The 25,299-nt window shown below is 42.8% G+C and overlaps 1 protein-coding gene across 5 annotated transcripts in view; it reads left to right on the top strand.

Annotated features, from left to right (window-relative positions):
• LOC130284175 (uncharacterized) overlaps positions 1 to 25,299 on the top strand; it is a 251,230-nt gene that overhangs the window by 176,172 nt on the left and 49,759 nt on the right. For all 5 annotated transcript variants that reach the window (XM_056534269.1, XM_056534272.1, XM_056534273.1 and 2 more), the window contains 2 exons: positions 2,372 to 2,487; positions 22,619 to 22,697. In XM_056534269.1, coding sequence (XP_056390244.1) covers positions 2,372 to 2,487; positions 22,619 to 22,697 — 195 coding nt within the window. The remainder of the gene's footprint in view (positions 1 to 2,371; positions 2,488 to 22,618; positions 22,698 to 25,299) is intronic.

Genomic DNA, 25,299 nt, shown 5'->3' with positions numbered 1-25,299 from the left:
AAATGTTGACTGTATTAACATCTCGCTGTAGATTGAATAACATTTTTGCTATAACTATTCAGTAAAGTGTTAAATGGGTACTCCACTGGAAAACCTTTTTTTTTTTCCAAATCAACTGGTGCCAGAAAGTTAAACAGATTTGTAGATTACTTCTATTAACCCCTTAAGGACCAAGCCAATATTCACCTTAATCCCTTAACGACAATGGATGTAAATGTACATCATGGTGCCGTGATACTTAACGCACCTTAACTCCGCCATGACCACGAGCACCGAACTGGTGCTCACATCATGTGCAGCAGGTGCCGGCTGCTATCAGCAACCAGGGAACCGCCCGTAATGGCGGACATCCGCGATCGTGCGGATGTCCGCCATTAACCCCTCATTTTTCATTTTCACGGACCACTGTTCCAAAAATCTGTCAGACAACTGTGGGGCATAAATGCTCACTGCACTCCCACTACTTATTACATTATGTGAGGGGTGTAGTTTCCAAAATAGGGTCACATGTGGGGGGGGGTCGTAACTATGTGGGCTTGTAAACACACGTGACCTTCAATTCCGGACAAATTTTCTCTCCAAAAGCCCAATGGCGCTCCTTCTCTTCTGAGATTGTAGTGCACCAGCAGAGCACTTGACATCAACATATGGGGTGTGTTCTTACTCACAAAAAATGGGGTTACAAATTTTTAGGGGCTTTTTTCCATTTTCTCTTGTGAAAACAAAAACTTTAGAGTAACACCAGCATTTTATTTAAAGCGTGATAAAACGTATGTTTCCACCGATTATCACGTAGGTTGGTAATTCTACCAGGCGCCTTATGCAATATCCTCATCTCCTTCTTCTGTATGTGTAACCGTCCTTTCATTTATTTTGTTTTAATCTGTTTAATTGTTTTAAATATTTTTGTAATAAAGATTAATACTTTTATGACCAATTTTTTGGCCTCTAGTTTCGGTGTTTAAAACTACAACTCCCAGCATGTACTGATCGCCGAAGGAGATGTTGTTATGCAACAGCTGGAGGTACGCGACTACAACTCCCAGCATGCCGAGACAGCTGTTTGCTGTTTGGGCATGCTGGGAGTTGTAGTTTTGCAAGATCTGAAGGGCCACAGTTTAGAGACCACCTCACAGTGATTTAAGTACCAGGAAGCGTACCTGTACGCCCTTGGTCCATATGTGGTTAAAAAATCTTAATCCTTACAGTACTTATCAGTTGCTTTTATTATCCACAGAAAGTTATTTTCTTTTTTAATTTCCTTTCTGCTTGACCACCGTGCTTTTTGCTGACACCTCTGTCCATTTTAGGAACTGTCCAGAGTAGGAGCAAATCCCCATAGAAAACCTCTCCTGCTGTGGACAGCTCCTAAAATGGACAGAGGTGTCACCAGAGAGCTCTGTGGTCAGGCAGAAAGGAAATTCAAAAAGAAAATAACTTCCTGTGGATCATAACATGAGCTAATAAGTACTGAAATGATTAAGATTTTTTTTATAGAAATAATTTACAAATCTGTTTAACTTTCTGGCACCAGTTGATTTAAAAAAATTTTTTTTCCAGTGGAGTACCCCTTTAACTCTAAGAAATGTCTGTTTATTGTCGAACATTCACCTGTACATGTGTACACCTCTCAATATTCTTGCACTATTATGTTTTTTGTTTCTACTGTCCCCTTCCATTGCCCAGCTTTCAGTTCCATCTGTTTCAATGCTCAATATGCTAACTAGGGTCTAAAACATCGACTAGTAGGTTACACTCACCACACACTACTCAGATCCACACTTTCTTGACACATAAGCAGTGGAGACCACTCCTATGACAGCCTATGGATATTATTGCAGTGTATAAATTGTTAAAAGGTTGGTATCCACTATTCAGCTTTAAATGTTTTTTTCTGGCACAGATTCTGCATGAATAATGTTACATACATGTGACAGTGTACATACACTGTGGGTCCATAGCATAACCACCCACTGAATATTTTACCCACTGAAAGCACTGAGCAATGCATTATACAGAATATGACATATGCACTGAAACTGGAATACCCCTATAAAAAGGAGGGAAAAAAAAGTTCCTATATACAGGAAACACTAGAAGTGAAAAAGTTAAATATGAATTGATTTTTGTTTGTGACGATTTGTAACATATTGGTTAAATTAAAACTCTCATATGTAATGTACATGAAACATTTTATATTTCTATAGATTTTTTGCTTGACAGAAAAATGTGCTTTGTTTTAATAAGACTTGTTAAAAAATTGTTTTCGGTCTGATTATGTAGGTAAAATGCTTACATTAATACTTGATGAGACAGTGGGATATATGTGGATATTATGTATAAACATTAAAGGATGATGTTTCCCTTGTAGATGTGTGGCTTTGCAGTGTCCTCGCAGAAACTTTCTATGTATGTGAGGCAGAATAGATCAAGTTTTGTGGAACCTGGAAGAGTTCAGCTTTATGAATTCCTGGATTTGCTTACAATGTAAGTTCTTCATTTTTTTCCCATGAAATGCTGATATAGTAATGCAGTATTTGTCAGTATATGCACAGTTTGGCATGACATTAAACGGTTACTCCAGTGAAAAGAAAATATTTCAAATCAACTGGTGCCAGAAAGCTAAACAGAACTGTAAATTACTTCTATTAAAAAAATATTTCTCCTTCCAGTACTTATCAGCTGCTGTATGCTCCAGAGGAAGTTGTGTAGTTCTTTCCAGTCTGACCACAGTGCTCTCTGCTTCCACCTCTGTCCGTGTCAGGAACTGTCTGGAGCAGCAAAAGTTTGCAATGGGGATTTGCTCCTACTTTGGACAGTTCCTGACAAGGACAGAGGTGACAGCAGAGAAAACGGTGGTCAGACAGGACAACTAAACATCTTAGGAATTGTTTGATGAAGTACTATTTTAAGTATTCATAAGATTTTAAACTTTAATTTACAAATACATCTAAGAGAACAGTAGAAGTCTTGAAAAAGAAGGATCAACACCGTAAATATTGAGTCTTTGTACAAACTTAAAGTATTTGTCAATACATTTTTAAAAACATATCAAGCGCTTATAACAGTACTACAGTATATTATAGAAACATCTGACTAAAAGATCTAAAACACTAAAGCATCAAACTCTGTGAAAAACAAAAATTTGTTTCAGTTTAAAAACTTTTGGTCACTACTGTGTTATCGTGTCTTTTAACCTCCTAAATATTGCTGTTAATGGTGACAGGGGCATCTTAATGTAACATGACAGTTTGACTTCTTCTCCCCAAGGCAGCCAAAGGTCTTGAGCAGTTTTACACTTTACTGCAACACATTTGTATTGCAGTGAACTGTGCATGTGAGAAAAGGAACAGGTAGCAAAGTCACCAATGGGGCCTAAAAATGTGAATTTTAAAAAAGTATGAATAAAAACAAGTTTTAAAAAAAATATGAAAAAAATCCTAATATTAAAAACTTGAGTTACTCCACTTTTCCTATTTTTATTAAATAAAATAGTCTCAAAAGAAATGTCAACAATTTTTAAATGTAGCATGTAAGATCTAACATTATTTATTCTGCATGGGGAATGCTGTAAACAAAAGAAAATACTCAATGCCAGAATTGTTTTTATTTTTATATTTTTGTTACCTTGCATCTTAGAAAACATGGCATAAAAAGGGATCAAGAAATTCCATTTACCTCCCCATGTTACCATTTAAAATTACAGATAATGGAGCAAGAAACAGGCTGTAGATAAAAATAAAATACCACAGGGATCAAAATATGACAATACAAAGCATTATTATTATTATTATTATTATTTTTTTTTTTTTTGTAGTTAAACACAACCCCAACTATAAAAATTGGGTATTACTGTAACTGTACTGGTCTGCACAAAGTTAACATGTCTTTTTTTTACCAAAGGTAAATGGTATAAACCATCCTAAAAGTTTCTATGTTTTATTAATTTTTTTTCAATTGTTTCCCCCTTAAGGACACTGGACGTAAATGCATGTCCTTATGCGCTGAGACTTAGCTTATTAGGATGTACATTTACGTCCCATACATGACGCGAGCACCAGAGTGGTGCTCGCATCATACGCGGCAGGTCCCAGCTGCTGTCAGCAGTATGTAATGATGGACATCAGCAATCGTCCCCTCTTGGCCTCCACCACTCTCCCAAGGCCACTCTCCCAGAGAGGAAGATCACCATTAATACCAATCAGTGCTATGCCTATGCATAACACTGAACAGTATTAGCAATCTTAACATTGCTGTATATAGTCCCCTATGGGCACATAAAAAGTTTAAAATAAATGTAAAAAAAAGTAAAAAAATATGTGAAAAAGCCTCATACAGGCCCATATATGGAAAAATGAGAGAGTTGGAGAGGTCAGAAGAGGGTGATTTAAAACATACTAATATTGTTTAAAAAGTTTGCTTTTTAAATAATAAAGCATGTAAACATGGGTATAAATGTATTCATATTGACCACAGAATATATAGAACATGAAATTTTTACTGTAAGGTGCACTGTGTAAAAACTAAACTTAAGTTAAATTGGTGACGCAAAAAACAAGCCCTCATATGGGTCTGTGGATGGAAATATAAAAGAGTTATGGTTTTTAGAAGGCGAGGATGAAAAAACGAAAATGCAAAAATAAAATGGGCCTTACTACTGGGATGACACACTGTAACAAACCTCCTCATCATGTAATCTCCTTACTACTGGGGTGACACACTGTACCAAACCTCCTCCTCATGTAATCTCCTTACTACTGGGGTGACACACTGTAACAAACCTCCTCCTCATGTCATCACCTTACTACTGGGGTGACACACTGTAACAAACCTCCTCCTCATGTAATCACCTTACTACTGGGGTGACACACTGTAACAAACCTCCTTCTCATGTAATCATCTTACTATGGAGTGACACACTGTATCAAACCTCCTCCACATGTAATCTTCTTACTACTGGGGTGACACACTGTAACAAACCTCCTCCTCATGTAATCTCCTTACTACTGAGGTGACACTGTCGCAAATCCCCTCCTTACGTAATATCCTTACTATATGGGTGACACACTGTAACAAACCTCCTCCTCATGTAATGTCCTTACTACTGGGGTGACACACTGTAACAAGCCTCCTCTTATTCATGTAATCTCCTTCCTACTGGGGTGACACACTGTAACAAACCTCCTCCTCATATAATCTCCTTACTACTGGGGTGCAACACTGTAACAAATCTCCTCTTATTCATGTAATCTCCTTACTACTGGGGTGACACACTGTAACAGACCTCCTCATGTAATCTCCTTGCTACTGGGGTGACACACTGTAACAAATCCCCTCCTTATTTAATCTCCTTGCTATATGGGTGACACACTGTAACAAACATCCTCCCCATGTAATCTCCTTACTACTGGGGTGACACACTGTAACAAACCTCCCCCTCATGTAATCTCCTTACTACTGGGGTGTCACACTGTAACAAACCTCCTCATCATGTAATCTCCTTACTACTGGGGTGACACACTGTAACAAACCCCCTCCTCATGTAATCTACTTACTACTTGTAATCTCCTTGCTACTCGGGTGACACACTGTAACAAATCCCCTCCTTATTTAATCTCCTTGCTATATGGGTGACACACTGTAACAAATCTTCTTCCATGTAATTACCTTACTGGAGTGACATGTGACCTCTCCTCCAGCTCAGCCCCACCTCCTCCACAGCATCACACAGGTCCTTCAGCCATGATCTTTTCTCTCCTCCACAGCTAAACTCCGCCCCCAACATGTGATGGTGACATCATCACAGGTCCTACATCTCCAGCATCTAGCAGTATGGGCCGGGGGAGGAGATGGAGAGAGGGTAAGAACAGAGAGGTCGGTCCTGCAGGACTAGTGTAACAGGGACGGCGTTCCTCCTGTGGAAAATGCAAAGCAACGCCGTTCCTGTGTGTTCCTGCAGGACTTGAGTCCTGAATGTAAGGCTATGGGATTTTCTCAGCTGCACTTTTCTCTCTGTTCATTCTTACAAATGATTGGTTTCTGAACACACAGACCCTGACTGATCAAAACTTTTCACATGTCTTTAGGATAGATCAACAGTTTTTTAAAGCAATAGGTACACTTTAAGGAGCTGAATGGGTTTTACCATGAAGAAAAATTGGTTCACATTAATGTATTTTGTGAAATGAAACATATTTGCAAACAAAAGAAATTATTAGAATGAACATTATTATTTTTTTTTTTTTTAAAGGAAGCCCTACTAATATAGGCGGGATACTTTCTTGTTTTTGGTTTTTGCCATGGGATTTGACCTGCAGGCTTTTTTTCTCTTCTGGTCAGGCATGTGGAGTCGCCCAGTTCCTCTCACAAGCAGTGACTATACAGCCAAATAGACTGCAGCAAACACAGCTGCTACACTGTCCTATCAGAATCTACTAGAAGTACACTGTTTACTGCCATAAATATACATGAGGGAGTCTGGTTGAATACTATGACCTATAGCTTGAAAATATTTTTATACTACAAAAAGTCATCCTCATGTACAGTGATCCCTCAACTTACAATGGCCTCAACATACAATAGTTTCCACATACAATGGTCTTTTCTGGACCATTGTAAGTTGAAACCAGACTCAACATACAATGCTACAGACTGTCCAGATCTGTGAAACATGTCAATGGCTGGAAGAACTGACCAATCAGAATGGACATTCACTGGTAAAACCCCTGTATTACTGAAACATATGCACTGACTGATGTCTGGTAGCGCCCCCTACAGTACATGGAGGTATTACATGTTCTGTACTCTTTACCTGTATTACTGAAGCATATGCACTGACTGGTGTCTGGTGGTGCCCCCTAGAGTACAGGTAGGTATTACATGTTCTGTACTCTTTACCTGTACCAGGGTTACCTGCTCCTTTGGACACCAGGTGAGGGTGACTCCATGTTACTTTTTTAGGACATTGTGTACTGTACAGGACCCCGCAGAAGCTGCTGTCCTCTACATAGACCAGTTTTTCCCAAGCAGGGTGCTCCCAGCTGTTGCAAAATTACAACTCCCAGCACGCCAGGACAGTCTTTGGCTGTCCGGGCATGCTGGAAGTTGTAGTTTTGCAATAGCTGGAGGCTCCCTACTTGAGAAACACTGATATAGACAGTGATTACAGCTTCCAGCAGATCTTTCTTACTTTTATATGTAAGGACTTACTTTATCTACATTAGTTATCTACTTATTTTTCTTTAATTCAAATTTTTTCCTATTTTTGGATGACATTTTGGTGCCTTTAGAACCAATTACCAGGTTTCCACAGAGTTCTGGTCTCAACATACCAAAAAATATTGTAACTTGAGGGACCACTGGATTTTAACGGTCAATATGCTATGAACAAATATGCCCTTATAGAGAATATGGAAATAGAAAAGTGTATTTTGTAGTGGGACATGAGCTTGTAATGGGCTCATCTACCGTATATACTCCAGTATAAGCCGAGTTTTTCAGCACGATTTTTCGTGCTGAAAACGCCCCCCTTGGCTTATACTTGAGGGAACTCTCTGCCTGTCAATCCCTTCTCAGTGGTCTTCAACCTGCGGACCTCCAGATGTTGCAAAACTGCAACTCCCAGCATGCCCGGACAGCCATCGGCTGTCCGGGCATACTGGGAGTTGCAGTTTTGAAACCTCTGGAGGTCCGCAGGTTGAAGACCACTGTGGCCTTAGTCATCATCCAGCCCCCCCCCCCCCCCTTTTGTTTTGTACTCACCTCCCCTCGGTGGGAAGGAAGGGTGAGCTGGTCCAGGCCATCTATGCTGCAGGGACCATCCGGTGGGGATGGTTAGTCATTCCGGGCTGTCCATCTTCACCGGGGGGCCCTCTTTTCCGCTTGGGGCCCGGCCCCGGACTAGTGACGTTGCCTTGACGACGACACACAGGGACGTTGCGCATGAACATCCCTATGTGTCGGCGTCAAGACAACGTCACTAGTCCAGGCCCGAAGCGCGGAGAAGAGGGCCCCCCGGTGAAAATGGACAGCCCGCAACGACTGACCATCCCCACAGGTCAGTCCCTGCAGCATAGATGGCCCGGACCAGCTCACCCTAACTTCCCGCCAAGGGGAGGTGAGTACAAAACAAAAGGGGGGGGGGGATGATGACAAAGGCCACAGTGATCTTCAACCTGCAGACCTCCAGAGGTTTCAAAACTACAACTCCCAGCATGCCCGGACAGCCGATGGCTGTCCAGGCATGCTGGGAGTTGTAGTTTTGCAACATCTGGAGGTCCGCAGGTTGAAGACCACTGATGAAGGGATTGACAGGCGGTGATGATGAAGGGGGGGAGATGATGATGGGGGTCTGGATTATTACATGGGGGATGAAGTATTTCACACGCTAGGCTTATAGTCGAGTCAAGAACTTTTCCTGGGTTTTTGGGGTGAAATAAGGGGCCTCGGCTTATATTCGGGTCAGCTTATACTCGAGTATATACGATATTAATGTTGTATGCATTCACAGTCTCCAAGGGAGAATCAGATGTAAAAACAGCTTTGAAATAAGTTCTCTTAGCTGTCTCATCTGGTTGCACATTCAGATTTCTGGATCTGGAGTGTCCTACAGTTTCATCACTATGATTCATCGCTGTTCTTCAACCTCTACTTTGATGTGTACTGTGTTATGTGACCCCTGCCCTCTCTCACAATAAATGGTTGAGGTGATGCTTGGGTTGCAGAGTTGGGCCCAGATAATGAAGTAATTAGCAATACGATGGAGACAAGGGTTATAATGAGAATATATGAATAGACTAGTAGCTGAAATCCCAGAACTTCCACCTGCTGAACATTTTGTAATCTACAAGGGGCTTTGCAATAGTGCTGGATGTGTGTTTAAGGATACAATTAAAACTAATAATCATTAAATAATAACAATACAAATTTTACAACATGTCAAATAGATGTGGACCTGCACAATGAAAATTACCTACCTCCATCCGTGCCCGAATATAGAAACACACGACAGTATCATGTTTTCCCAAATCTATATGACATTGAAAAAGGAGATTTGCTTCAGGTGCATTAAACAATTTCAATTACTTTCCATTCATTCAAAAAATATTCCAAGAACTTGAGAAAATAACATCAGTTGCTACTCTTCTTCATGGGACGATATCACCTTATTAAGACACTTTTCCGCATCTAAGATTCTGTAGGACAGCAGAAAGTAAATGTGCCAAATGTTAGGGTACAACCTAGCAATTCCCTTCTGGTAGGTTATTGATTGGTTACACCAATCTGATCTTGACACCAATGCCTTAAAGGGGAACTCCACCCCTAGACATCTTATCCCCTACCCAAAGGATAGGGGACAAGATGTCTGATCAAGGGGGTCCCCCGCGATCTCCATGCTGCACCAGGCGTTCGTTTGGAGCGATGGGTGCAGCACCGGAGGCTCGTGACATCACAGCCGTGCCCTGCTCGTGATGTCACGGTCATGTCCTCTCAATGCAAGTCTATAGGAGGGGGCATAACATCACGTGCAGGGAATGACGTCACGAGCCAAAGTTCGCTCCGTGCACCGGATGTCTGGGGTGCCACAGCCTAGATCGAAGGGGTCCCCAGCGGTGAGACCCCTGCGATTAGACATCTTATCCCCTATCCTTTGGATAGGGTATATGATGTTTAGGGGTGGAGTATCCCTTTAAATAAAACCCAGTGATTTTTTATCATGGGACCTGAACTGGAGAATTGGGGAGGACAGAATTTCACTGTATTGTATTTTTAACGGCAACTTGCTTCATCTGGCAGAATTGGAAACAGTGAGAAGTCTCTCCCCCCCCCCCCCCCCCCCCCTACAAAAAAAAAATGATGTATGGAAAGAAATACTCCTTGCAAAGAAAAGACCTGGTTGCCCTATTTAAAAATATATAGTGGTGTACTACAGAATTCCTAAGAAACACCCTGAGTATTCTACATGCCTAAATAGAATCTTTCATCTCTATTTAGCTTTGAGAGTATAAAAGTAAACTGTATCTTTGCTGTAGCCAATGATGGGGTTGCCAAACCATCGTCATTTGGCTGAAAAATAGAAAGGAGAATGTGTAAGTTTGGCAATCATCAGCTTAAGAAAAGGTACCGTTTATTTTTACAACAGATTTGCCTTATATATTTCTGTTATATATTATTTGCTTTTGTTCTTTGAAACTCAAAGGAAACTATTTAAAACTTTAGAAAAAAAAAGTTTGGTGTGTCTGCCAATAAGGAAAATTCTATAGCTTACATATTCAATAAGGTTTTATAACTATAAACACAATGAATTTCTTTCCTTGGTCTCATCCCAAGTACAGCACTACACCAAGTGTATATAGCAAAGCAAGCACTGAAAACAAACTCGTCCCGGTGGAACGAACAATGTGGGGTGCAAGACACTAGCAGGAATAGGCAATTCCGCAATAAAAAATAGCATAAAGAAAAAGAAATATGTCTGCACTCACCACTATGTTCAAAGGCAGTTCATTCTTTTATTGATAGCCGCATATGTACGAACAGAGTCAAATAGATAAATCCAACCAGGGTGCAGGGAGGGAGAGCGGCTACCAGCCGGCAGCCGAAGCAGGAGCATATCAATTTATACGCTCCTGCTTCGGCTTCCGGCTGGTAGCCGTTCTCCCTCCCTGCACCCCGGGTGGATTTATCTATTCGACTCTGTTCGTACATATGCGGCTATCAATAAAAGAATGAACTGCCTTTGAACATCGTGGTGAGTGCAGACACATTTCTTTTTCTCTATGCAATTTTTTCCAGCCTTGACAATGATTCAAAGTTTTTCCCTGCTGCGACAAATTGTCACAGCAGGGAAAAATACCTGTGGGATAGCTGTGGTCCTACACCAGCTATGGTTGCTGTCAAGCTGATCACAATGCGAGCAGGGCTTCCATAGGGTTGTCACATGCTCTGTGGGTTGGTACAATGATGAGGGACCTGCACAATTAGTTTGATTAGTAATAGTTCCTCTGGGGTACACCCTGTAAAGTGTCAAAAAAGATGGTGTGTGGGGCACCCTTGGAGTTTTCCTGTGAAAGGGAGGTGAAACACTGGTAAAGCAGATTACAAAGCCGTCTTTTCGTGACATTCTGGATATTATACTCTTTCAAAAATGAAAGACATAACCAACTGGTATGGCTTGAGAAGGGGGTACCCTTCTTAGAAGAAGAATAGCCTACAGTCTATGGTCTAGTCCATGCTGTGTCACTAGTTCTGTGTCTCTCTCTTTCCTGAGGTGAATAATACCTGTCTGGTTTCCAGATAGTCCCAGATAGTTTCTATTCACCTAGATGCACTCCTCACTGCAGGGACAGGTTTCCTGAAGAGTTGTAGCTTGGCAGCCACTTAGTCCTAGGCATGGCCTTAAGCCATGAAAGGTCTTAAGTTGAATCTGGTGGGCACATGTACACCTTCTCCCCACACACTGTATTTCACTATGTAATTTCCCATTTCTCCTGGTCCTGGTTATAAGACTACTTTGGCCCAACCTGTCCCAAGGACATGTGTTCTGTGGTCAACACATTCTCTCAGCTTGAGAAGCTTCACCAAACGGAACTACTTCTCTCCTCTAAGTTGGGGTTGGGCTTCTTCCATTTCTAGAAGAATTCCTGTACAAGTGTATGTGTTGACATATAGCACATAAGTTATCCCTTTTGTTCCTACACAAACCTGGAACAAGTGAGATCATGCCATACAGTATATGCAATACAAAATAGTATCAAAACAATATAAAAGTATAAAACTTATATAAGTGCAGCACAAAGCAACATACAGCCTACCAATATGCCCTGCAGGGTACCCAGTGCGACTCTGCACATTTATGCTGGCTTTTCTAGTGATTTGCATTCTTGACTTGTATCCTTTCCTCCATATAGTGTATAATTATCGGGTAACTAAACAGCTAACTGTCTTGCTTTTATTCTGTGTTGTAAGAGTCCAGCCAATCTGCTGTGCTTAGTTTAATAACCAGATGTGGGACAAAATTTCCTAAAGCCCATAGTAAAGATTTAAAGGGTTATTCAACATAAGGTGATTTTAGTACTTACCTGCCAGACAGTAATGCACATGCTTAGGGAGGATGCGTGCTTGTCTTGGGGATAAATGGCTGTGTTGTGAGTACACCCTAATGCTGCTGCTTTCTTTTTGTGAAATGTCTTTTTTCCTGTTGGAGTTTCTTCCCTAAAACTGCAAGTCACAGGATTTCTTGTTTGTAAGAGAAAGTCAATTTTCTCCCTCCCACACATCAGCCAACTCACCCATTGCAGCACACCTGAGCTCCCTTGCATGCTGTACTGTGTTTGAAATTACAATTTCCTGAAGCCCTTAGGAGAATGATCTCCCTCCCACAAGCTCCCTTTCAATAGCTGACTAGTGATGTACTGTCTCAGGCCGCACTGCAACCTGAGAAAAGCTGAGACAGCACTAATTTTTTTTTTTGCTGCTAAAAATTAACATCCGGAGCAAAGATCCCATAAGAATCATAATATAGTGTACATACACTATATTATGAACTACACTAACTTTACAGCCCCTGTAGCACTGTTAAAATAAAAATCCTGGAATAACCCTTTAAGATTGTACCCCTCCCCCTTGGTCCCAGGTTAGGATGAGTACTTGTCACATTGTCACACAGTGAAAATCTATTCCTTTGTGACATGTGCCATTCCCTTATCAAGTGAACGTTATACACTGAAAATTATAACATTTTCAGCAACTCATACAGAAAATAACATCCGATTCCACAATTTTGGTCTACATAGATGGCTTCTCCTCATCCTTACTGTAACGCCAAGCGCTCCGGGTCCCGCTCCTCCCCTGGAGCGCTCACGGCGTTCTGTTCATGCTTGCAGCGCCCCGGTCAGACTCGCTGACCGGGAGCGCTGCTCTGTGTCCCCCGGCGGGGATGCGATCCGCGCAGCGGGACGTGCCTGCCCGCGGGTCGCATCCTGATCATCTCACCTGCCCCGTCCTCCTGCTCAGTCCCGGCTCTGCTCTCTAGGGCGCGCGCGCGCCGGGTCTCTCAGATTTAAAGGGCCAGTGCACCATTAATTGGTGCCTGGTCCAATCAGTTCCTAATCACTCCCTACACATAAAAAAACACTTCCCCTTCCTGTCCTTGCCGGATCTTGTTGCCTTGTGCCCTGAGAAAGCGTTTAGTGTGTTTCCTTGCCTGTGTATCCAGATCTTCTGCTGTTGCCCCTGACTACGAACCATTGCCGCCTGCCTTGACCTTCTGCTACGTCTGACCTCGCCTCTGTTTAGTCCTTGTGTACCGCGCCAGTCTCAGCTACCAGAGAGGTCAAGTCGCTACTGGGGGACACGACGCAGAAGTTAGTTACCGCAGCAGTTACCGCCGCAGCAAGTCCATCCCGCTTTGCGGCGGGCTCTGGTGAACAGTGACCAGTAACTACTTAGAACCGATCCTCAAGTACAACCCGCGCCATCGCCTCTCTGGCACAGAGGATCCACCTCCTGTGTCCTCACCAGCCGCCAGTCCGGATCCTGATAGTAGATCCGGCCATGGAGGTGCCGCTGCCGAGCCTTGCTGATCTCACTACCGTTGTTGCCCAGCAGTCCAAGCAGATCGCCCAACAAGGACAACAGCTGGCGCAGTTGACCGCCATGCTCCAGCAGCTTCTGCCTGCCCAGCGTCAACCATCTCCTCTGCCAGCTCCAGCTTCTCCTCCACTCCGAGTTGCTGCAACTACCTCTAGAGTCCGCTTGTCTCTTCCAGAGAAATTTGATGGGGACTCTAAGATGTGCCGGGGATTCCTGTCCCAATGTTCCCTGCACCTTGAAATTATGTAGGACCAGTTCCCCACAGAACGGTCGAAGGTGGCTTTCGCGGTCAGTTTGTTATCTGGAAAGGCCTTGTCCTGGGCCACACCGCTGTGGGACCGCAATGATCCTGCCACTGCTTCGGTCCAGTCCTTCTTCTCCGAAGTATGCAGCGTCTTCGAGGAGCCAGCCCGAGCTTCCTCTGCCAAGACGGCTCTTCTGAATCTCGTCCAAGGGAGCTCTTCTGTGGGCGAATATGCTATCCAGTTCCGCACCCTCGCCTATGAGCTAGCTTGGAACAATGAGGCCCTCTGCGCGACCTTCAAGAAAGGTTTATCCAGCTACATCAAAGATGTTCTGGCCGCACGAGAAATTCCTGCTTCCTTGCCTGAACTTGGCCACCCGCATTGATATGCGTTTCATGGAAAGACGCCAGGAGCTCCGCCAAGAAAAGGATCTTGTTCCTACCAGGTGGTTTCCTCTCTTGGGACCTCTCTTCCAGTGTCCTCTGCAACCTACCCCTGTGCCTCCCGCCGAGGAGCCTATGCAAGTGGACCGGTCTCGCCTGACCCAAGAAGAGAGGACTCGCCGCCGAAATGGAAATCTGTGCTTGTACTGTGCCAGTACTGAACATTTCCTTAAAGACTGCCCTATTCGCCCTCCACGTCAGGGAAACGCATGCACCTAGTTAACGTGGGAGAGGCGTTACTATGTGTGAATTCCTCCTCTCCACGCCTGACTATTCCAGTGCGGATTTCTCCATCCGCTATCTCCTCCTTCTCTGCGGTGGCCTTCCTGGACTCTGGTTCTGCAGGAAACTTTATTGAAGCCTCGTTCATCAACAGATTTAACATTCCAGTTACTCGTCTCATCAAACCCTTCTTCATCTCATCTGTAAACGGAGAAAATCTGGACTGCACCGTGCGTTACTGCACAGAACCCTTTCTCATGAACGTTGGAGTACTCCATCAAGAAAAGATTTAATTCTATGTTTTGCCGAATGGTACCTCGGACATTCTGCTCGGCTTTCCCTGCCTCCAGCGTCACACTCCTACCCTCGGCTGGACCACTGGGGACATTAATTCCTGGGGCGCTTCCTGCCACAAACGTTGTCTTAAGTCAGTACCAATCAGACCAGTCCCCATCGCTACTCCATTGCCTGGCCTACCTAAGGCCTACCAGGACTTTGCTGACATCTTTAGTAAAAAGCAAGTGGAGGTCTTTCCACCACATAGACCCTACGACTGTCCTATTGACTTGCTCCCTGGTACCACATCGCCCCGTGGCAGAATTTATCCTCTCTCCGCTCCAGAAACCAAGGCCATGTCTGAATACATTCAGGAAAATCTTAAGAGAGGTTTCATTAGGAAGTCTTCTTCACCAGCCAGAGCAGGGTTCTTCTTCGTTGCCAAGAAGGATTGTTCACTACGCCCCTGCATAGACTATCGTGGCCTCAATAAAATTACTGTAAAGAACCACTACCCTCTGCCTTTCATCTCTGAGCTGTTTGACCGTCTGCGTGGAGAAAATGTTTTTACAAAGCTTGACCTCAGGGGTGCCTATGACCTCAGAAAGACAGAAAAAATGTTCAGTACAGCTCACCTTAGCCCACTTCTGTGCACGGATCCGCACTCGGCAAAGTGCTAGTATTCAGTGTAGACAAACAAACGATGGTCTGGCACCAGATGAAAATTTGCAGCTTTATTTTCCGTATCGAAAGTAGACATACATCACACAGTAAAACCGACTCCCTCCATAGTCATACGCGTTTCAAGCACATGCGCGCTCTTCCTCACTGAGGAAGAGTGTGCGTGCGCTTGAAACATGTATGACTATGTAGGGAGTCAGTTTTACTGTGTGATGTATGTCTACTTTTGATACAGAAAATAAAGCTGCAAATTTTCATCTGGTGCCAGACCATCGTTTGTGTGCCTATAACCTCATCAGAATTTGTGAGTGAGATGAGTGGAAAACCGCTTTTAACACCAGAGATGGCCACTGCGAATATCTCGTCATGCCATTTGGACTTTGCAATGCCCCCGCAGTCTTTCAAGATTTTATCAACTAAATCTTTCGGGACTTACTGTATGCCTGCGTAGTTGTCTACCTAGATGACATCCTAATTTTTTCCTCCAACCTTGAGGAACACCGGCTCCATGTCCGTCAAGTGCTCCATCTTTACGCCAAATTAGAAAAAAGCCTTTTTGAACACAGTTGTCTTCCTTTCCTGGGATACCTGGTCTCTGGAAAGGATCTTCAAATGGATCCTGACAAGCTCTCTGCGGTCTTGGATTGGCCACGCCCCTCTGGACTTCGTGCTATCCAGCGCTTCCTCGGATTTGCCAACTACTATCGTCAGTTCATTCCCCACTTCTCCACCATCGTTGCTCCTATTGTGGCACTGACGAAGAAAAATGCGAATCCGAGGTCCTGGCCATTCCTCCCATCTGGCTGGTCACGCCGGAATTAAAAAATCCATACAGTTGATTTCCAGACACTACTGGTGGTCTTCCCTGGAAAAAGATATGACTGATTTCGTACGGGCCTGTACAGTATGTGCACGTGATAAAACTCCACGCCAGAAGCCTGCAGGTCTTCTCCACCCCCTGCCGGTGCCTGAACAGCCTTGGTCCAACATAGCCATGGACTTCATCACGGACCTTCCTTCATCTCATGGCAACACCGTAATTCGGGTGGTCGTTAATAATTTTTCCAAAATGGCTCATTTTGTCCCGCTTCCTGGCCTTCCTTCTGTGCCACAGTTGGCGAAGCAATTTTTTCTGCACATTTTTCGTCTCCACGGGCTCCCCACGCATATCGTCTCTGATAGAGGCATTCAATTTTTCTCAAAATTTTGGAGAGCACTCTGCACTCAATTAAAGATCAAATTGAATTTCTCGTCCGCCTATCACCCTCAATCCAATGGACAAGTGGAGAGAGTGAACCATATTCTTGGTGACTACCTGCAACATTTTGTCTCCTCCCGCCAAGATGATTAGGTTGACCTGCTGCCCTGGGCCAAATTCTCGTACAATTTCAAGAATTCTGAGTCTTCCGCTAAATCTCCATTCTTTGTAGTGTACGGCCGTCACCCGCTGCCCCCCCTCCCCATTCCTACTTCATCTGGAGTTCCTGCCGTAGATGAATTAACTCAGGATTTCTCATCTATCTGGAGGGAGACTCAAAAGTCGCTCTCACTGGCCTCGTCTCGCATGAAGAGACATGCGGATAAGAAGAGAAGAACTCCTCCTGTCTTTGCCCCTGGTGAAAAAGTATGGCTCTCTGCCAAATACATTCGGTTCCGGGTCCCTAGCTACAAGCTGGGTCCTCATTACCTCGGGCCTTTTAAGATCAAGAATCAAATCAATTCCGTTTCCTACATGCTCCATCTTCCTTCTTCTCTTCACATTCCTAACTCTTTCCATGTTTCTCTTCTCAAACCTCTCATACTTAACCGCTTTTCTCCTAAGGTCACTGTTCCTTCTCCTGTTTCTGGCTCCTCTGATGTCTTCTCTGTCAAGGAGATCCTCGCCTCCAAGGTCTTCCGAGGTAAAAGATTTTTTTTTAATTGATTGGGAGAATTGTGGTCCTGAAGAGAGGTCCTGGGAGCCGGAGGCCAATATTTTGGACAAGGAGCTTATCCACAAATTTCTCGGTTCCAAAAAGAGTAACGCCAAACGCTCCGGTTCCCGCTCCTCCCCCGGAGCGCTTGCGGCATTCTGTTCATGCTTGCAGCGCCCCGATCAGACTCGCTGACCGGGAGCGCTGCTCTGTGTCCCCCGGCGGGGATGAGATCCGCGCGGTGGGACGTGCCTGCCCGCGGGTCGCATCCCGATCATCTCACCTGCCCCGTACTCCTGCTCAGTCCCGGTGCGCACGGCCACGCTCTCTAGGGCGCGCGCGCGCCGGGTCTCTCAGATTTAAAGGGCCAGTGCACCATTAATTGGTGCCTGGTCCAATCAGTTCCTAATCACTCCCTACACATAAAAACCCACTTTCCCTTCCTGTCCTTGCCGGATCTTGTTGCCTTGTGCCATGAAAAAGCGTTTAGTGTGTTCCCTTGCCTGTGTATCCAGATCTTCTGCTGTTGTCCCTGACTACGAACCATTGCCGCCTGCCTTGACCTTCTGCTACGTCTGACCTCGCCTCTGTCTAGTCCTTGTGTACAGCGCCAGTCTCAGCTGCCAGAGAGGTTGAGTCGCTACTGGGGGACACGACCTGGTAGTTACCGCCGCAGCAAGTCCATACCGATTTGCGGCGGGCTCTGGTGAACACCAGTAACTACTTAGAACCGATCCTCCAGTATGACCCGCGCCATCGCCTCTCTGGCACAGAAGATTCACCTCCTGTGTCCTCTCCAGCCGCCAGTCCGGATCCTCACACTTACTCTATTGACAAGTTTGTCTGTTGTTTCCTTTTGTGACCAAAATAATTATCAATACAGTTTGAATACTGTATTTGTCTGTCATCACATGTACCCTGCAAGGATTTCACCCTGGGGATAGCTCTGGGATCATCCTTGACACCACCACAGGACACGTTTGTACTTTAATCAGCAGGCAAACAGTACTTTATGCAAGTCAGGCCCCTCGCAAGCTTTATTAGACAGGTTGCAGGATAAATAAAAACATAAGACAGGAACAAACAAATCCCTAGACCATCTAGTCACTAACTAAACAATCCAGCATGCCCTGACTATCAACTGGTGGGCTTTTCACAGCCAGTTAAACTTATGCCTCCTTCAACCTTCTACTCACGGTTCACACACAGCGTTTGCAACCTCTTGCTGTGTGTCTCGTCCACATCACTCTTGGGGCCACTCACAGCTCGGGCTGTGTGTTCCTCACCAGGACCCCTGCCTCCCCCCTACAGCCACCTTGCTGTCTTCTGGGGAGAGCACCTATTCTGCCTGACTTCCTTTTAAACACACTTCCCCTTTCGGCTACCTCATTAATTAGGCCACAGGTGGAGGTTTCTCCTGGGTTAGCTAGGGAAATACACTCTTCCCTTGCCACAGTGTCACAGCCCCTATACACTAATAGAATACCTATAGGTTTCATATTAAGTTTCAACAGAAATTACACAATTGACAAAAATACTATAATTGCTGTAATTTGCAGTTAAAACACACATTCTGTTCTTCATGTGGAAAAACCCTAATACAATCAATCAAAACAATCAAATTAAAATCAAATCAAAAAAACAATCCATGACAAATAATGCAATGCATATACAGGTGGTCTGGTCTGCAACCACCTGGGACCAACCTTAGGCTAGGTCTTCACTTCACTTTTTTCCAAAAAAAAATCCAATAAAAATGCTCATTCTGAAGCACAATGGTTTTTCTGTGAAAAAACGCTGCAGCCAGATGTTAGTTGCAAGTGAATAGGGAACTGCAAAATGCCATATCCAGTTGGCATTTTTCAGTTCGCTGTTTTTTTTTTTTTTTTATCCTTTTGGCATTTTTGGGAATTTTGGGCTCCCTGGCAGTTTTTGGAAAACGATCTCATGTTAAGACTGGTGTTTTTTCAGGAAAATCTTGGCGTTTTTTCTCCTATAGAACTCTATGGAAGTGAAAAAAAACAGCACAAAAAAGCCATATGGGTTTTTAACATTGGATTTTTTGCTAGCAGTTTTTATTCTTTTTTTTTTTTTTTTTTTTTTTTACTTTAGCGATTTAAAAAAGGGATGGAGTTAGCTTTTTTTTAAATTAAATTTCATAGGTTTCCATTAAAAAATATATATATAATTTGGGAACAAACTTTATATTTTTTTGAATATATTTTTCTTTCTTTCTTGCATCGGACAATATTAAAAATGGCTGAGGGGTCCATGTGATTTTTAAATTAAAATGTATTCTTCAATTTTTTTGTAAACTTTTTTATTAACCCCTTAATGACCACGAACGTAAATGTACGTCCTGGTTTGGCAGACTTCCCGCACCAGGACATACATTTACGTCCTGTGTATGACCGCGAGCATCGGAACGGTGCTCGCGTCATACACAGCAGGATCCGGCTGCAAGTAGTAGCCAGGGACCCGCCCGTAATGGCCAACATCCGCAATCGTGCGGATGTCTGCCATTAACCCCTCAGATGCCGTGATCAACACAGATCAGTGCGGTACTTTGAATTGATGATCGGATCGCCGCAGGGCTGCCGCAGCGATCCGATCATCCAGCATGGTGGCCGGAGGTCTCCTCACCTGGCTCCAGCCGTCTCCCAGGCTCTTCTGCTCTGGTCTGCGATCGAGCAGACCAGAGCAGAAGATGACCGATAATACTGATCAGTGCTGTGTCCTATACATAGCACTGAACAGTATTTGCAATCAAATGATTGCTATAGATAGTCCCCTATGGGGACATAAAAAGTGTAAAATAAAAGTTGAAAACTGTAAAAATAAAAAGTAAAAAAAAGTGAAAAATCCCCTCCCCCAATAAAAATGAAAATTGTCCGTTTTTCCCATTTTACCCCCAAAAAGCGTAAGTTGTTTTTTTATAAACATATTTGATATCACCGCGTGTGTAAATGTCCGTAATATCAAAATATAATGTTAATCATCCCGTATGGTGAATGGCGAAAACGTAAAAAATTTAAAAGGTCCAAAAATGCAGCTTTTTTGTCACATTTTATTAAATGAATAACAAATGATCTAAAAGTTTTATATATGCAGATGTGCTATCGATAAAAAGTAAAGATGATGGCGCAACAAATGAGCCCTCATATCGCCCTATATATGGAAAAATGAAAAAGTTATAGATGGTCAAAATAGGGCGATTTTAGATTACTGATTTTGTACAAAAAGTTTTAGATTTTTTTTAAGCGGTACAAAAATATAAAAGTATCTAGCCATGGGTATCATTTAAATTGTATTGACCAACATAATAAAGAACACATGTCATTTTTACCCTAAAGTGTACAGTGTGAAAACAAAACCCTCCAAAATGCGCAAAATTGTGGTTTTCATTAAAATTTCCTCCCTAAAAAGGGTTCACCATACATTTTTATGGTAAAATGAGAGGTTTCATTGCACAGTACAATTGGTCACGCAAAAAACAAGCCCTTATATGGGTCTGTAGATGGAAATATAAAGGAGTTATGGATTTTAGAAGGCGAGGAGGAAAAAACGAAAACGGAAAAATAAAATTGCCCTGGTCCTTTAAGGTGAAAATGGGCTTGGTCCTTAAGGGGTTAATAATGAATTTAATGATGTATATAAAGCCTTTTGTTCATTTAATGTAAAATCAGTACAATGTAATGTGTTTTTTAATCTATATGTCCACACATTATTTTGTTCCTACTACTACTCCCAGCATGGAACTGAGTGTGCTCCATGTTGGGAGCAGTAGCAGTAAGAGACAGATCGCCCCGGGACTCACTCTTGTGACCCGTTGTGATTGGCTCTTATATTCCTGAGATGCACACTGCACTGTAATCTGCACTGAGGTCTTTTGATATTCTAGCTACTGAGGAAACGCCCTGTTCTCTGGAAGGTCAGCTGACCTCATTGGCTTTTACTTGCTTAGTTCTCTATTTAAACCCTTAGTATTCATCCAGGCCTTGCCCGCGAAAGAGCTCATACTCCTAGCTAGCGTTTGTACTGTATCTTGTATTTCTGGCATATTTGACCCATTGGCTCCGCTCTCTGACTCCTCTCCTGTTTCTGTGATTTGGCTTTTCTGTTATCTCTTGGTACTGACTCGGCTTATGGACTGTGACATATTGCGTGTGTATGTTTAGGTATTATTTCTGTTAGTGTGGGATTCCATACAGTGTCCCAACCTCTGTCTGCATTGTAAGTTTATTTTGTTGACATTTTACTCCCTGCGCTTATTCAGACAGGAAATGTCACCGTGGTTGTGGACCCGTAGCCTAGGGTGGGTACGCAAGTAGGCAGTGACAACTGCTCCACATCTCTGCTCTGTACTCCGGTAGCCAGTGATGTGAATAGAGATTACATCACTGAATCATATTTGCTGCTCAGAGTGGTGATTGGCCAGATGGTGACAGCCAATCATTGCTCTGAGCGGCAAATATGAATCAGTGATGTAAGTTCTATTCACATCACTGGCCAGCCAGATTAGAGATGTGGAGCGATGCAGTGCCGCCTGCATTTTAGGAATAGAAGTGACGATCGCAACGGGTCACAAGAGTGAGACCAGGGGCTATCTGTCCCTTATTGCAGGTACTACTGCTCCCAACATGGAGCACACTCTGTTCCATGCTGGGAGTAGAAGTGGAAACAAAATAATGTGAGGACATATAGTTTAAAAATTACACTATACTGATTTTACATTAAATTATGGATTTATATACATTATTCATAAAAAAAAGTTAACTAAAAAATAACAGAATAAATTGTAATTTAAAAACCACATGGACCCCTTAGTCATTTTTAATATTGTTGGGTCCTTTTTTATAGTCCCTGCCCACTCCCATAAATGGTTCCCTGCTTGAAAAATGTAAAAAAAAAAATTGTTCTAAAACATATAAAATTAGTTCCCTACAATGTTTCCATCCCTACTATATCTTTTTTTTTTTTTTGGTACCCAACAAAATTCATAAAAAAAAAACGCCTGCAGGGAAACTGCCAGAAGGGCAAAAAATGAAATTTCCATACAAAGGGAAAAACACCAGAGACATTCTCTTGCAGTTTTTCTGGTGTTTTTTGCAAAAAAAAAAAAAACTCAATAGAAACCTAGCCTCACTCAACTTTAATGTGGATAATATTTATACATTAATTCTAAGAATTTGCTTATACCGTAAGTAACAACTCTTTACTTGGGCAATATATGATTTTTACATTTCAGCTGTGAACCAAAAAACAAGTTTTCAATACAAGAAGAAAGAGTGCCAAGTACTGACAAAACAAGTAGAGGTTTATACCAGGTAACCCAATTTTCATTTGGTACATTATTGGTGTAAGACATCTTATATTTTTTGAATACGGCAAGAATTGTAGACACTCACCAAAGTTGAAGCTTCACATCTTTATTTCTCTTGACTGCGGTGAACAGGAGTACAGTGTCAGGCAGGTATCATGGCAGAGACGCCAAGGACCTCAACATGCAGGTAACAGCTGTGTCATACTTCCATACTTCTTCAAACCATACACGCCCCAGGTGTAGCCACCGGTGGTATACCTGCGATTGTTTCTGGGGTGGTCCCGGACACAATCGCAGGTATACCACCGGTGGCTATGCCTGAGGTGTGTTTGGTCTGAAGAAGTTAGTAAGTATGACACAGCTGTTACCTGCACGTTGAGATCCTCGGCGTCTCCGCCTTGATACCTGCCTGACACCACACTCCTGTTCATCGCAGTCAAGAGAAATAAAGATGTAAAGCATCGACTTTGGTGACTGCTGTCTACAGTTCATGCCGTATTCACAATTTGGAACTGTCTACCATTCTATAGACTGAGCACCTTCACAGTCGGCATGCTGCCAATCATCCCACCTGTATCTATCCATTCCGTAATTACAGCAGTGCCGGTTCCTTTGTCTCTCTACTGAATCTTATATTTTTTATAATAACATTTTTTTTTTAGTAAAGTCTTACTATGCAGCCCCAATAAAAAATTATAAATTTGAAATTATATTTGAAATTTTTAAATTGTAAATGAAAAATACAAGTCATCTTGCAAAAAAAACTTTTTCTCATACAGTTTTGTGAACAGATTAATAAAATGTCATGGGTCATGGAATTTGGCAAGACAAAACTTTTTACCGAATGTAAATTATGAATTTTTTGCTGAATGTGAATGTGAAATGTGTTTTTATTGTGTAAAAATAGTACAATTAATCATAGTCTTTTAAACAGCCAATGTAAATTTAAAATGCAAACAAGTGATGGCAGACTTGCACTTTTTTTCATTTACCCAGAAATGATTGCCAAATGTAGCCAATAGGTTTTATATAATTACATTAGTGTGATCTAAGGTGATACAAGGTGCTCAACTCCAAGTGCAGTTGTGCACCTACACTGGAGTGGAGAACCCGCACCTATGGATCACAATATGGATTCACTCCTGTCGTAAATGTAAACAATGACATTAGCTAACCCTCAAAACTGATGTAAAATTGAGACATTAGCCAGTATATCCTCTTATATGAAGGACACACCTGAGCCCGCACACCACGCCAAGGTTTCTCAAGTGGTTCGAGACCTAACAACTAACCTACCTGGTCTGATAAATAAAACCAGGAACCAAATTACAGCAGCCTTAGGTCCGACTTGCAGATTGCTCCCTAGTTATCTCCAGTGTGAACTGAGCATACATATAATAGGTTTTATGTACCCGAAAATAGTTCCATAAAAATCAGTTTACCTTATTTGGCTATGCTGATGGATATATAAAAAAAATTACTGCTCTTAGAATGTGATGATCTAAAGGGGTACTTCGGCGCTAAGACATCTCATCCCTTATCCAAAGGATAGGGATAAGATGCCTGATTGGGGGGTCCCTCCGCTGGGGACCCCCATGATCTTCTACGCGGCACCTCGTTAGAATCAACCCTCGGAGCGTGCTCGCTCCGGGTCTGATTACTGGCGATCACGGGGACGGAGCATAGTGACGGATGTGACGTCACACGGGGCGGAGCCATGACATAACTATGCTCCATCCCCGTGATCGCCAGTAATCAGACCCGGAGCGAGCACGCTCCGGGGGCTGATTCTAACGGGGTGCAGCATGGAAGATCATGGGGGTTCCCAGCGGCGGGACCCCCGTGATCAGGCATCTTATATCCTATCCTTTGGATAGGGGATAAGGTGTCTTAGCGCCGGAGTACCCCTTTAAAAAAAAAGAATAGAAATTCCTTGGTCATTGAAGGGGTATTCCAAATTTAGACACTTATCCCCTATCCACAGAATAAGCAATAAGTGTCAGATAACACCCCCCCCCCCCCTCAATTTTAAAAGAGGACACCCAAGTCGGCGTATCATGCATACAGCCCTCTGAGGAAGGATGCAAAACACACATTGGGGATAGAAGGTGCACATTATATTGGAAACAATTATTACTTTATGCATGTTATGTTATATATGAGATTTCCCTATCTGTCGGATAGTATGCCATTTATAGAAGAAAAGGGACTTGTTTTTGATTCAGTGTGGTCTTGGACCTAGTAGCATTTGTGCATTATTATAGAAATCTTTGCATGGTAGGGGTATCATAACCATAAGATATAGTTTGTGAATAATATATTATGGTAAGCATTGATCTACAGCTTTATTACGAGTTTGCGCTAATTGAATATTACATTTTGTGACCCTCCGTCAAGCGCTGGCTGTTTTCAGTGTCTTGCTCATAGTATTGTTTTGTTTTTGTTTGTTTTTAATAAAATAAAGTATTGGTTTTATATTTTTCAATTTGATTTGTTTTGTGTCTTGTTTGTGGTATACAATCCTTAAGGACTTTATCCCCTCCTGTTTTGCTAGAAATAGTACTATGGGCATGTACTAGTTATAATGATGCTGAAATCATTGTGGG

The sequence above is a fragment of the Hyla sarda genome, chromosome 8, assembly GCF_029499605.1.
Source record: "Hyla sarda isolate aHylSar1 chromosome 8, aHylSar1.hap1, whole genome shotgun sequence".
Lineage (NCBI taxonomy): Eukaryota > Metazoa > Chordata > Amphibia > Anura > Hylidae > Hyla > Hyla sarda.
Note: the sequence above shows the minus strand (reverse complement) of the source record. Positions and strands in the feature narration are given on the sequence as shown.